The sequence below is a fragment of the Stegodyphus dumicola genome, chromosome 6 (assembly GCF_044657685.1).
Source record: "Stegodyphus dumicola isolate Sdum_Otavi_A_Nest chromosome 6, ASM4465768v1".
Lineage (NCBI taxonomy): Eukaryota > Metazoa > Arthropoda > Arachnida > Araneae > Eresidae > Stegodyphus > Stegodyphus dumicola.
In genome coordinates, this window is record NC_140773.1 from 59,757,899 (window position 1) to 59,773,676 (window position 15,778).

The following is a 15,778-nucleotide window of genomic DNA, read 5'->3' on the forward strand; positions in this document are numbered from 1 at the left end:
AAGTGGTTAAGTGCGAAGAACATGATATTTAATAAATAAGAGTAGCACACAAAACGTTCAAAAAATGCTCTTTTGTGCGTAATATGAAATTTGAACGCTTTCAGATTATTTCTTTTTTTAATTAATTAAATGTGTTTCTAAATTTATATATTTTGTACCTGGTATCGAATTATTTGGGGTTTATTTTAACAAATATACTAAAGAGAAAAGAAAGAGAATTGCTTGTTACTGTTTAGGATAAATTTCGAGTTCTTTGGCCAAAAAATATTAGCTTGAAAAATAACATTTGAGAAAAGAGAGTAAATTCTAGAATTATTGTAGAAAATGCACTAAAATTGAACTATGCATCGAAAAAATTATTTAAAATTTATTTTTGATTTAAACTTCTAATAATTTCAGTGGCCCGCCAGCGGCCGAGCAGTAAAGACGCTGAACACTGGTAGTTCGGTCCGAGGTTCGAATCCCGCGAACGGGCTGGCTGAATGGGCGTTTTCGTGGTTTTCCCCATGTGTTACGTCTATACGAGCCCGTTTCCCTTAGAAAGTTCTCCACGAAGGCATCCCTCCCTTTAGGCATATAGTCCTCGTGTGCTTTGCCGTAATTGAATAATCCAATCCAATCTAATAATTTCACGGCTTAAAATACAGGGGAAAAAAGCGCAAAATAAAATATTTCTATTATTGTTAGCCCAAATGGACGTCAGCCCAGAAGGACTATTAGTCTCAAATGCTGAACGACATTTTGCATCGAATCACATATGCCCGAATCACTTTTCATATTGCTGCCACCAAATATTATCGCTTTGCATTTTATTTAAAGAAACTAAATAATGAAGATCTACATGAACGTATGTATGTTTTCGCACAGTGAAAACACAGCGGTCAAATTTTGAATAATATAGTCCTCCACCCAAACATGACCACCTGTAAGATCGAATTTGGAATCTCGAATTTGTTTTATTGTGTATTTCATATTTTGTAAAACTTTAAAGAATTAAATATTTTAATGAAACTAAATTAAATTATGATTTAATGAAACTAAATTAAAATTATACATTTGAACTTCAAGTATCCGGCCTTCAGGAATCTGGAACTTCACTTGAACGGATAGCTTTTCCTTCAATCCAGGCGACTTAAGTTAGCTGTTAAACAACAGCTTTATTAATCAATTTTGCTGATTTAAGTAATACAAAAAGATAATACAGAACACTTTGTATATTTTATCTTGTTGTATGAAATCTGAATTTTACTTTTTTTAAAGTCTTGTATGCATTCTAAAATTTTCAGTTCATTATATTTCCAATCCAAATATTCATGATTAGCAAAACTCAACAGGTATTTTTACATTACAGGAAAAGAAAAATAAATTTTTACTGTGTAATATAATCTTTAGCAAGTTGATAACAAATATATTTAATTCTTATGTTTAAAAAATAAAGGAAAGAAAGAAAGGCATATATCTGAAATAAGAGTAACTGCTGTTATCAGTAGTCTCAGAATTAGGAAAAACAAAGGTTTTTTTCTTCCTCATCAGAACTCTCGACAGTGTAACGTCACTGACTCATAGTCTGCTCAAAGTTTTGTCTACTGACCTTGGGAAAAACCGCAGATTAATTTTTAAATCGTTTAATACTTTTATTGTCAGCTGAAGCATTTATATTTTTATATTAAACCCCTTAGCATATTCTGAATGAGAATCATTAAGCTGGAATTCAAACAAAGCAAACAAAAGGAAATGGCGTATTGATTTTGTTCCACTCGACATCATAAATGTAGCGATAACATAATTAAACCTAAAATCTAGCGAAGAACAAATCGAACTCTCGTAAAATTAAGTAAAAAGAACGCACTTAGCAAGTTTTACGAGCACGAACACAATAAAAAAGTACAGTAATCTAATCAATCAATTCATTGTGGTTGGTATCTAAGCTTTCGTTTGCTGATGCGGCCAATTGGCAAATCATTTAATATTCGAATTATTCTTTCTTCCTTCTCTCAATCTTTTCGACGTGCGTGTTTAGAAAATAAAAGCGATGCATACTGACGCATTTAAATGCAAATTTGTTCAAAGTGCAAGCATTTTCGGAACCTGGAGCCCAAGATTATCATTTTGTTAACACGCGATTTTTTAGTAGGAGAAAGGTATAATCAGCAGTCAATCAATCAGAATTTCGGAGTATATAACCTCCTCTTTGGAGTAAAGCCAGTGTCATTCATTATCTTGAAAATTATGTCTGTAGGAAGAGCTGCCGCAGATCAGTTATATTTGATAAAAGAAAACTAAACAGTTCTGTACCAATTCGTAATATGTGTACAGTTATACGTAGGGACACAAGAAATTCACCATTTCGTCGTACAGGTATAGTCCCACCGTACTAACTGTGCCATTCCGTCCCAGTTTTGAGGAAGAACACCTAGCTTGGCGGTCCGAGGATATTCAATAGGAGTTCCTGGCATTCCAAAGGTTTTTAATTAAAGATAAACATCAGTATCCAAAGTTTCAGAAAATTATGCATCGTCTCTCTTCCTAGGGCCTAGATCTCTGTCAAGTGTAAGTCCACATACAGTTTAAACTTATTGAACTTTTACATGATGTGATTATGGAAAAAATTGCTCCGCTCGTGAACTTTATAAACTGCAATAAACCAATATATCTGAAATAACCCATGGACACCCATCTCTTTAGCATTATTGTAACAATTCATTTTAACATTGTGTTGCCAGTACTAATTATAATTATCTCATTATGTTTATTTGTTTATTAATTATGTTTATATCCTATTTTTGTTGCACCAAATCAGATGCTCAATTTATTTTGTGAATCTCAAATTGTATTCCGACTATTTTGTAATCTACTTATGTCCTACACCATTATTTTTAATAAATGCTGGATGCGGGGCGTACTTTGGAATTGCACGCTGTACCATTATGGGCAAACTCTAGACCTTTTGAAAAGCTTAAGTCTATGCAAATTCTTATAAATTTTGCAATTACCCCCCCCCCTTTTTTTTTTCAAAGAATTAATATGGGAAGGCATTACCAGTTGACCTATGGTACATCGCTGGTGTCCCCCATACTTTTACCTTTACCTGTAAGATGGCCCTAGTTGCATTTCATTGGCCAATATCCTAATATTATAAAACGATGAATCTGCCGATTAGTACATGAACTAATCGCATTGTAAAAAAAAACGGTAGCATATTTGGAGCTACCAACCTTTGTCGAGATTCGAATATCGAATACTTTTGTTATTATTTCGAATATCGAATACTTTTATTATTAACATTTGTTTTGTATTGTGAGCAAATTTCAAAATTTTTTAGTATTTTTCCTTTCCCAAAGACGATGTTTTGTTATCACGCAATTTTAACTTCTATATCATCGCTAACTGTGAGTATTTCTCTTTCAAACGAAGTATATTCCATCACTGTATCTTAAAAATTATATTTTTATGAAAGAAGTCACGAAATATGAAAAAAACAGTACAAATTATTTTTTAAATTATCATTTATAAGACTCTGATGGTCGCATGGAAAAGATATATGTATCAGATCTAAAATCTGAGATACTTTTAGCTCTAATATGTTCTGCATTTTCAAAAATGAATTTTTTATGACTTTTTATAAAGTACTTGAGTTAATAAATTCTTCTGTTTAATATTATTTCACTCTTTCTGCCTCGCCATAGGAGAAGAATTTGTATATGACTTCCTTCAAACTGAAAGATTAAAATGTTCGAAAAATTTCCTTCGGTTTTAAACGGTTATGTTTTGAGATTTGACAACACTATGCTCTGTTTAAATGTGAATTTAAATACTTAATGTACTGTTGTATCTTGTGTTCTCATATTTTTCGGAATACATATATTTATTAAACGTGTCTTTATTTGTCAGAAACAACTTACGTTTTCCCTTACTTTTCAGCCAAAAGTACCTGTTTGAAAACAAACTAAAAGGACTACATATTAGCTCGGTATTGAATTCGATTTTGTTGTCTTTTAATCTTCTGCGAAATTATTTATTATTGATTGTTTTTATTTTAATGGCGGTTGTAAATTTATTTTATTTTATTGTTTGAAAGAGATGAGTGTGCCAGCCTGAAGACAGGCCACCCAGGGACTAATGCCTCAAAAGCCTCGACCAGATGTTTCACGTAACGTCGTTTTGCTATTTTCAGTCTTTGATCTAGTATGCGTAACTCAATTCTATAACTGAAAAGTGAAAAAAAAATTATGTTGCTGTAAAAATGAAAAAAAAAAAAAATTAATAAATACTTATCAGACTAAACTTATTTAATAAATACTTATCAGACTATCTATCAGAAAACGAAAGTAAAATGTTAAGCAAGCAAATTTGCATTTAAACAGAGCATAGTGTTGTCATATACTAAAACAGAAAAATTTAGAACCGCAGCGAATTTTTTGGGCGTTTTAACGTTTCTCTTCGAATGGTGTCCCGCGGATATGCTGCTGCCAATGGCGAGGTTGGCATTCTGACGAAGCAGTATATATATATATTAAAGAAATAACAGGTAACTTTAAAAAAATCATAAAAATTCAAACTTTTAAATACAGAAGTGAAATAAGTATATTATAAGTCGTAGTTTTTAGATGTGTTGACATGCTTGGGATAAGCAAAAAAAAAAAAAAAAAAAAAGATGTACATTAATTTGAATTGGAAATCTGATAATGAGAAAATTGTGTCTCTGATTTTAACACAGCAGCAAAAAGAAGATAGAAAAGTTGTTATCAAGATTTGTTGACTACTGCGAGACAGAACAACAGTTTTTTAAAATGTATCATAGAGACATGAGACCTGGTGTCTATAATACGAGCCAGAAACAAAACGAAAATGTGCACAGCTGAAAAAAACCGTAAACTGAAAAACAGTAAATGGATATTTACACTCTACTATAAATTTAACTTGAAATATTGAGCGTAAGTTTGAGTGGTCACCATGAGGTGGGCTTACAAATAGCTAAGTTTTTTCATCAGATGAGCAAACAGCGGTAAGTAGTTTCACGCTTGAATACTTTAGTGAATTTCAGTTATGTATAGCAGAATTACTAGTTGAATTAAGCGTGAATTTGAAAAGCATAATCTAAAATAGCAAAGTCTATAGCCTGTTTTACCAACCAGCAAAGTTCATTTCACTTTGTTAGTGAAAATAATCATTTCCATTTATACAATTTTTCTGAGCACAGTTTTTTAATAATATGTGCTGTGACTGGCCTGATTTGTTGTCTTTCATATTACAGTTCGTATGAATTTAAGAAACTCTCGGTATCATTTATTAAAATCTATGTTTGTCTTTAACCCTTTCGCTGTCCTGTCCTGTCTGCGAAAATTTCCCCCCAGCGGCCGTCTGTTTTTCGTAGCGTGTAATGGTGTTTTTCTCTGTACATCATAACTTTCCATACATGACTTTCGTAGTGGATGAATGTCAATGAATATTAAGTAAAATTATAAGGAAATAAAGCATAATGGAAAAATCATAATATCTCTGCTTATTTCTAACAGCAGGATAATTGATAACATCTGATCCAGGCGGTCCACTTGAACGCGCTTGAGAACGCTTGAGGCGCGTTACGGCCGCCCTGCGGAAGTTTCACTTGAACGAGCTAGACGCGTTACGGACGACGAAGAGGTTAAAAGTCGCAGCTGATGTTGGAGAAATATTCTATCGCTGCCTTGCCTATTCCTGTTTTATCCATGATGGACTTTGAAGATTTAAATTTATTTAGGAGTTCTTTTGCTTTAGTTAGATGGGTCTTTAGCCAAACGAAAAAAATCATTTTCTTGAAGGTGATACTTGGTGGATTTCCAAGTCGAATTTAGTTTTGAGTTTTTTTCTGTTTTTGATCCTGACTAAGAGGGGAAATCTTCCGTATTTATGTTAAATTTTTTAATTCTTTTTTTTTCTTTTATCTTAAGGTTTATTTTGTTTTGAATTTTTACAGTTTTTGGATAATTGCCACATTCTTTATAAGATGAAACGTGTCTCTCATTGCATAAAGCTTAGCGTGCAGACAATCCTTCCTTCTTCTGCTTGCTCAGGTAACTTTCGGGAGGGACTAAACACTTAAGGCAGCGTTCCTTATAATGGCATAAGTCTCTGGTATCTCGTACCGTTGACACTTGTGACATTGCACCCGGCAAGGTCTCTTTTTGTTTGGTTTCAGAAAAATACCTAGCCCTTTTAAGGTTTCTAAGAGTTAAATTCGATACTTTCTGTATTTCGTTTACCTTCTGCTAAAAAGAGGGGTAAAAGAATCATTGTCCGTCTTTGAAACTTGTAATTTAGAGCATTTTGAAGACAAGAATTCCTTGTTCTTCAGGTTCTTTTCGAATTATTTTTGTTTTTGTCTACCGCGGGAGTTTTTTTGATAACCGCTTTTATCGGTTTTTCAGAATTTACTAAGTAAATATGGAAAGGCAGGACCTCCGTTTGAAACTTTTTCTCATCTTTATGTAGTCATCTATGAAGTAAGCTTGTATGTTTAATGTGTCCCCTTTCAGATTTCCTTTGAGACCTTTGACCTTTGTTTGATCTTGTTTTAACCTTTGTTTGACAGTTTGTTTTACACCTAATTTCTTAATTCTGCCTTTTAGGCTTTTCCAATCAGCTCTGAAATCAGCGAGAATGATTTGGGAGATGTGTCCTGCCGTTTTCTTCGGCTATTTGAACTTGGCTTCAGTGTTGCTAGCCTTCATCCTGTCCACAGAGTCTAAGACCGCGAATTTACTTTTCTGAACAGATTCTTCTGCTTGAGAATCTGAGTGTGTGCGTTTGTGCACTTTCTTCGGTGCGGCAAAGCCTTCTGACTTCTTTTCTTTGATTTGGTACCAGACCTTCCTAGTTAGCTTTTGATCTGAATATGGGAATAAAGTATTGGTAAGTTTTGAAAATGACATGTTGATTAGGATTAAATTTTTGTTTAGATTATCAATTTTCTCAGTTGTTTAAACATCCTGTTTCCCTGATTTCTTTAACCTTTCTGTCTCTAGTAAGTGTTATTTTTGCTTTTCGATAAGTTCATCTGGCAGTAATCTGCAAAGTTCAAGATCAACAAAATGTCGAATTATCGCTGTGTCTGGCTTAACAACAAAATCTTGGAAAGGTTCTAAAATAACTTTTTTATTTAAACACAAATTCTGAAGATAAATGCACTTCTTGTGCAATAGGATCGACCGCCACTTGTGGCAATGTAATTAAAATAACAGTCAAATTTAAATTAAAACGTAGGCTAGTAGTCAAAGACTACGCAATTGAGTTGAAATTTAAGTTGGCTCAGAAAAAACACTAACCGGCGTATCAGTTTAAATGGCGGCAGGAAGTAAAGCGAAGCCAAATAATTGCGAACTTCTTAGAGATGGCAGAACTAAAGATATGTGACGTCGAGAGACAGAAACACTCTCTGTCTTACAGCCCAAAACCCTCAGCTTAAATACTGTATAAATGATTTGCATTCTGGTGAGGAAACGAAAGAAGTCATAGTAAAAACTGAAATTATAAATAACTAGTTAACTTAAATAATGACCTTATAAATTTTAACTGCAATGAATAAAATAAGAACAAAGAGAATGTTATGAGAAATTTATGTACCATACTCATAAAAACAAGATAAAGTTTTGATATCTGCTTCTGTAGCCAAAACTGTTGCTATCCAGATTTAAATTTAAAGCCAGCTTTTCTTTTATTTATCAAAACCTTGAATTATTATTTCAAGTCTGGAGATACTTCTGAAAATGCAGAGAAAAATTAGTCCAAAGGCCAGTCGGATACATATTTAAGAAAGATATCTTGAAATTGTTTCTTGAAGTCAAATTTCAGAGCTCCCAAACATTGGCAATATTCAAATGCATTTTTCTCATTTCTTTTCTACAGTTGAAAAATTTTGAAAATGGCTAAATTCTTTCCATTCCAAATTTTTTTATCGTAATTGAAGATTTGAACGATTTTCCTCTGGCAAATAATAATTCTTGGCAAATTTGTTGATCCCTCATGAAACGTCCGACCGAGAAGTAAGGCTTCATACCCTGGTAAAGCTCACTCAACATGTGCACAGTAAAATACGAGTAAGATGCTTTTAAAAAGTATTTAACTGATTATTCTTTCGGCGGTGCCGTACGAAAAAACTCGTTTGGTGACTTAAGTAGCACAGGGCGTAATACTTCCTTTATGGTTAACGGGATCATTTCTTTTCAAAATTATGTGGTTTCTCTGATCTTGCAATAAGTAAAGCAATATTATAAGATGCACGCAATCTATCATCATCTTGTCTGGTTACTACTTAAAGATGTTTAAAGATCAGACAAACTTTTCTTTGATTCCTTGAAAATAATACAAACCTTTATCCTTTTTATCAGCATTACATTTGACGTATATTCTTGGAGTCATAACTTCATTTGAGAAATCTCAGTTAATACTCAAATCACTCCAGTTCATAATTTAATGCAAGTGACTGCAACATTAAATATCATATATGAACGATGTGCTACTGAAAAGGCAGTATTCGAATACAGACGAAGCAGAAAAAAGACGAAGCAGAAAAGCTTTCGACAACTGCGGAAACAGGAATCACGAAGTCAGAAGGACACCAGATAACTCCAGCGTCCATTGGGGAGGGGGTTACCACTTAATTTGAGAATCACTGATCTAAACGATATTTTGATTAATCTTCCGTTAGAACTATGAGATAATGACACTGCCGAAATATTTATTTGGTGACAGTTATGAAAATAGTAACAAGTAGAAAGTATATTAGCTTTTTTTCATCTCAGATGGCATCAGCATTTGCATAATCCCCAAATGACATTAGCATTTGCTAAATTCGGCAACTTATTCCCAAGTGAAGATTAACCAATAATGTTTTGTTTTTTAAATCCAACCATATGTTTTACCTAGGTGTCAAGCCAGGAAGACATAGTCTTGGATGAAGAGGCCCCACTTCTTGTTTTCCGGGTAATTGGATGCACAGTTGTCACCTTGTTAGTCGGCTTCACTATTATTATTTATGTCAGTTCTGGGTAAATATGTTATTTTTAGTCATTCTTCGTAACGATAAAAAATATGTTTTAACATTTATAAAAGTTATCTACAAAAATTCAATAAACACATTTCTATTTCAGTTTCGGAATGTTAAGCCTCAGTAGTCTTAAATGTAAATTAATATTGCTCTGCAAAAGATTTTCCTAAGATTATGAGACATAAATTCAATTCAAGTGAGAAATTTCTTCGTAAAACAGAATAGTTTAAGTTCTTTTTTATGAAAAAAATGTAAATAATTAATTTTAAACTTAATTTCTTCTGTAATTTTCCACCCATTTTAATATGCTTACAAATCTCCTTAATACAGCGATACCTTGGTATATGCCATTAATCTGTTCCAGATCCTTGGACAAACTGGAAGTGTACAAAACTAACGTTTCCAATAAGGAATAAAGAGAAAATAATTGATCCGTTCTTACAAAAAAAAAATAGTAATGTTGTTATTATAACACTGTTTAATCTTAAAACGCAAATGTAGTAGTGAAATATATATTATACGTAAATGAACTACTGTACATTCTGTTATACAGATAAAAAGTAATTTCTCAACATGCTGTAATGTGTCTTATTTGTAATCGATTTCACACTCTTTGCGAAGTTACCCGAATTAAGAGCGTCTTTGTTTTTTGCAATCATAAGTAACGTTGTTCTTGGCAAACGGTATGCAATACCAAGTACCGGATACGTAGTATATTTTATACTTTTCAAAAATCTCTTTCTTTACCATGCAAATCCTAACCATTTTCTTCGTTACTTGACTCTTCTCATTAATTTTCATATTACTCATTATTAACGAATTTACAAAACATTTACTCGAAAAAACAAAGCAAAATCACGAAATTTAAGAGTTATAGCGCAAGTTGTTTACTAAACAGTAACAACAGGAGTACTAACTGACGGGCAGTCATAGTACTGTCTCGAATGAAGTAAAAAGAAAGTGTAGTGCGCGGAATCGTGATTCACAGAACTCAAATCGTATTCCAAACAAATACCGTATATCAAACAGAAATTTTCTCATCCAAGTAAAGGACATATCAAGTGACTTACTTCAAAGCGAAACATATACCAAGGTACCACAGTATACTGAACATGGAAATCTGCATTTGAATTAGAGCAAATTTTAATTACATGAAAGAGGTCTTTGTAAGAAATGATAAGAGCCTATTAATAGAAAGGCACTTAAATATGTAAATATGGTAATTATTTGGAAAAGGGCAAGATACTGTTTTTTTTTAATTTAATCTGTCCGTTATTGATTAACAAACTAAGAAATTCAAAGCAATAAGCGTAGCTTTTCAGTTCTATACTCATTAATAATAACTAGCTGAACCCATGCAGTTACAGTAATTGGACTCGGTAAAATTAGTATGTACGCATTTTATTTTGATGATAACTAGTTTAGACGGCTGGTCGTGCATGCATTATTTTCAATAAATTAATGCTCTCTCTAATTTTAAGACGAATTCATTAAATCTTAAACAAAGTAAGAAGAGAATCTATTATCCAAAATTTGCATTTGCAAAACATAAATCAATAGAATATTCTTTCACTAACACCACTAAGCGTTTTCAAGACGGGGTTTTATTTGGGATTGAATTCCCATTAATAATTTCTTGCTTTGCCATTTAGGGAAGTCAAGGATTGGAATATACAGTATTCCTCTTCAAATTATTCTTTCTGAAATCGTAATTTTTCCTTGTTTTGTTCCTTCTCAAGTTTTGGAGGAGGAAACAGATAGTTTTTTCTGAATTTTGAGAAAAAAGTAATTAGTTTAGTGATTTACTAATCTTTATTTCTGTATTTATTTCTCTGTTTACCTTCTAAAATTGGTCCTGTGTGAAAATGCTACCTTTATGTAGAATACATTGTTTTGCAATTTGTTTTAATATATAACTTGTATGCCTTTATTTAGAATGTTCCATTTGGATTGCTTGGCTCAGATTTGCTCAGAGTCCTGTATTCTTGCAGCATACATGTTCCTTCTAATGACTACCACTGAAACATCTCGAATAGATACGGTAAGTTTCGTTTCTTTAGCGTTTGTTTAGAGAAGGGGCTCCCAAAGCGGTCAGCATGGACTCCTTAGGAGTCAATGAAATTTGAAATGGGATCTTTGAGGATCAAGCGTTCAACTGAAAGGTTGACAACTGAATATTTACTGGCAATTGACTTGCATTATCTATATCCCATTAATAACAAAATGCATTAATAAAATCAATAATTGTTTATTGATATAAAGCTTTATCACATATAAACCAAATCTTATTCAAAATACATGTGTACGCTAAGTTTTGGAATTTAAAAGTCATCCAAGAGAAATATCCTGAATTAAAGCTATTACCGGACCAAAATAACTGACTTTTTCTTATTCTAATGCAGTGAAAGCAAGCTTTAGACAAGTCAATAACATGCTGCTGAAAACAAGGAACAGGTTGAATGTTTCTAAAGGAAGTGACTTAACATAAAGTTATGCAGCATTATGCCAAATATTATTAAACAAAATGCGTTAATACATCTAGCGCAGCTTCACATTCATTAAAATTGAAATTTCACCCATTTAGAATCTGTGATTTTGTGTCTGTTAACTTGGTTATGTTCGTAAAATTAAAAATAATAAGAATACAAAAGTAATACAAAAGGCCTATTTTACATTAACTAGTTATTTATAATTTCAGCTTACACTATAACTTCTTTCCGTTTCCTCCCAAGAAATGTAAATCAGTTAGAAAAGTATTTAAGCTGAGGTTTGGGGACTATAAGACAGAGCGTGCTTCTGCCTCTCGAGGCCACGTTACTAGGTTTCTCCAGTTCTGATAAGATCGTAATTCTTCGGGTTTGCGTTATTGCTACCGACATTTAATTGTTACGTTCCTGAGAAGTTCTGAGCCAACTTAGAATTAAAATCAATTATGTAGTCTTTGACTATTAAGCTTGACTATAAGTCTTGACTCTGACTATTATTTTAGCCTTCTTGTGTTTCTGTAGTTAACTTCAGACCAAGGGATAATTCTATCCAAGTCTGTTAGGAGTTTGGAACTAATTTATACTACGAAAGCACGTCAACCTGTATGAACCTAATAACCAAAACTTTTGTTTTTCCAAAACTCTTGTTCAAATTCTTAGTCTAATTGTTATCTTAAGTTAAGTATACTCAATTATTTGTATTGTGATTATCCTGCATGCTTTACATCAGAAATGGCCGCAGCGTAGCTCTTGCAGCCGAGTGGTGTAACTCTTATACAAATAAAATATATGTATAAGTTAATTAATTTTTTCTTACAAAGTTAGGCTGATTACTTTATAGGGTCTCAGTAACCATTTTTATAACACGCAAGTTTTGTTTTTAAAATATTCCCCAAACTTAAGAACTTTTAAAAGTAGCAGACTCCCATAAAAAATTCTGTAAGTTTTCTTTCTTCTTTTTGGTATCATAAAGAGTAGAATACAGGACACCAAATTCTTTCATTGTAATGCTTCTATTCTTTTTCTTCATAGTCGATTAATAATATCCAGCTTCTGGTAAACTTTTTAAGACCACATATTTCCGTTTATTCTATTTGTAAAAGTTTTATTAAGCTTTTAAAAAGTTTTGATAAGTTGTATCAAGTGAAAACATTTGAAATAAAGGAAGTTGAGAAATTTTTATTGTTCAGCACTACTATAGATGTCAATTCCTAGAATCGTAAAGAAAGTCAGAATGACATTGTAACTAGTAAGTAGAGTAAGGTAATCTCAGGATGAAGCTTTAAAATAACTTTTTTGGTTGTTGATTTCCCAGCTTAACGATTATACATATGATTCTATCGTAATGTAAAAGCAGCTATTTGTGGGAAAACATTGAACAAATGATATGATCAAATTAAAATATTAAATACAAATTAACATGTGCCTAAATAAGTTTTGGCTCAAGGCCTTCGTATTTTCACGATGCAATAACGGCTTTGTAGCAGGAAGTTGTCGCATAGTAACCGGGTAACGAATAGCTGCTACGGTTTTCTCCCGAATTTTGAGCATGGAACTGGAACTTTTTCAGGCCTATAACCCCCTACAAGTTTTTCCTTGAATCTCCTGAGATATTAGTAGCTCTCTCGAGCTCAAAAGCTTGGCACTTATATGTATTAACTAACTGGCATCCTGGTGCGAATTTAGCAGAAATGAAAGTATATGCAAGACAAAGAGATATATAATATAAAATTCTGTAGTTTTCAACAAAGGACTAATTGAAAATGACAGAAAGACGCGAAGTAATTGCCGAACGTTATAGAATGTTGCCAAGTTTTAGAAATGCCATTTTACGATTTAAACGCCCCGCTGGATTATGGTGGTCGCGGACACTTAACCGAAGAGATACTTAACCTACACCGGTTAGCCGACAGGACATATAGCCGACACTCGCACTTAGCTGACACTTAGTCGACAGGACATTTAGCCAACAGGGACACTTAAGCGACAGGTCACTTAGCCGACAGGACATTTAGCTGACAAGAACAGTTAACCTACAAGACATTTAGCCAACAAGGACACTTAGCCGACAGGACATGTAGCCGATACTGACAGTTAGTCGACAGGACATTAAGTCGACAATAAATCTCGCTCTTCCCAATTCTTTCAGATTTCTAATACTTTCACATTTCATTACTACAGATGCAGAGGTGACCAAAATAAGGACAGTTATCGTGACATTACATGACTTGTTTATTTTTATCTCAAGAATAATGGTATGAACTGCCTATTATAGAGGTCACAAATAATTTAAAGCTTTGCTTGTCTTAAAAATTCTCTTTTTTAATTGTTTTGTAGGATTTCTCTTATTTTGCATAAAAAATTATTTTAAGTTTGATACCTTTCCTAAACTTCTCAACTTTCGCTCGCTTTTCCTCGCCAGGATGTAAATTTAAAGTTAATTGAGTATTTAAACCGTTGAATCTCTGAGTTTATTCAGGGCGTGTTTTCGCTTGTCAGCTCACGTTTCATTGCCATCTCGCCGTCATGCTAGTACGCCCCTTGGTCATTTCAGATTATCGTCACTCCTGGTAGGTTATTGTTGAGACTTTGTAAATGTCTTGTCGGCTAACTGTCCATATCGGCTAAATCTCCTGTCCGCTAACTGGTGTCCGTTAAGTGACTCGCCGGCTGAATGTCACGGACCCAGATTATGGGATGTGTGGAAATAATGAATGCCAGAATATAAGACTGTTACTTAATTGCTACTCTTTATGAACTCTTCTTATTGAAAGGTCTGAGATCGAAAAATTTATCGTTTTTAATTTAATGGGAACAATCCACGCCATTACTAAGTTCTAGTATATACAATGATTAAAATAGTTGTAAAATAACAATCTACAATACTTGAGATTAAATGCTAGTACTTGCATCACTTATTTTCTTCAGATTTTTTCAAATTTTACTTTTTTTTTCTTCTTAGGGTATGTGCTTGGCCACAGCTATTTTCCTCCATTTTTTGTTCATCAGTGCCTTCCTGTTTTCTTTACTGGAAGTAGTCTGTATGTGCCAAGCTCTGATTTCTTTCTTCCATAAAATGGCACCCCTCACTGTCAGCAATGTTTTGATCATTGGATGGGGTAAGTTCTACTTATGATTTGTTGTATTAAAATGCTGCGTAAGAGTGTTATTTAATCAAGTGCGCAAATACAGTCAGTTCTTGAAACTTATAAAAATGTAAGCCTTTCCAAATTTTTTGATAGACTTTTATGTCAAAAAAATTTAAAAAACTCAGATACATGGCTTTTTTTTTTTTTTTTTCCAAAGAAGCTTAACTGAAGTAAGCTGAAAGTAGTAAAAAAATTTCCATATTATTCAATTTATGCTCAAATAAAACAGGTATATTTTAATAAAGAGATGTAAAATTTTCTAGTCAGTATTGTTTAATCTGCATTCAGTTCTCCCCCCATTCTTCTTGGTGTATTTTCATATTTTACAGTTGTTCCTGGCATCATCGCTGGAGTGTCGGCCATTATATGGTATAAAGAATATACTACGAAGTCCAAGTAATTCTTGAAATCATTTTATTTTCTCCACTGTATATAATATATCATCTGCATTGTATCAAAGTCATGAATATATCTTTGTTCCTGATTTTGCTCTTTATATTTATTAAATTTGCATTTTATAATTTGTTTTTCTATATTTTACATCAAGCCAAGACAAAGCAATGTATAGCCTCTGAAATATATGAACATGATTTAATTTGTAAAATTCATGATTAAATCCAAATGCGGATGGAACCTTAAAATTCATTTTAAAAAGAATATGGTTTCGAGATTTTAGATTTTGGTGTGAGAATTCATGCGGACTCATTAGTAACTAAGTATGATTGATGTTTAAGATCCGGGTTCATGCTACAGGTGTTATATATAGGGCTATCTGCAACACCTCGTAATGCTAGAAAGTTTTGTGAATCTAAATTAAAAACCAGTTCTAAGAAGCCATTCTAATATGATATGGCAACTAATCTGAATTTTCCAAAATTCTGAGAAACAGACTTTCTTCACAGCGGAAAGCGGTAAAACACGGTAATAGTAATAATGTTAATTCTCATGTGTCATAATTATAATTCTCATGCTCCCACTTATTGAAAATTACGGTCTTATCTCTAGTCGGATGCTCTAACTTTAGATTCTTAAAATTGTAGAGTACCTCACTTTGGAATTCTAAGTTAATGTTGGAAGTGAGGAATCTAAGAACTGATAAGCGAATAATCGCTTGCGTT

At 32.9% G+C, this 15,778-nt stretch overlaps 1 protein-coding gene across 1 annotated transcript in view; it reads left to right on the top strand.

Annotated features, from left to right (window-relative positions):
* The window catches only part of LOC118182758 (latrophilin-like protein LAT-2), a 71,758-nt gene that overhangs the window by 36,171 nt on the left and 19,809 nt on the right, over positions 1-15,778 (top strand). Inside the window, exons 3-6 of the mRNA XM_085818343.1 lie at positions 8,905-9,026; positions 10,961-11,066; positions 14,474-14,630; positions 14,990-15,056. Coding sequence (XP_085674469.1) covers positions 8,905-9,026; positions 10,961-11,066; positions 14,474-14,630; positions 14,990-15,056 — 452 coding nt within the window. The remainder of the gene's footprint in view (positions 1-8,904; positions 9,027-10,960; positions 11,067-14,473; positions 14,631-14,989; positions 15,057-15,778) is intronic.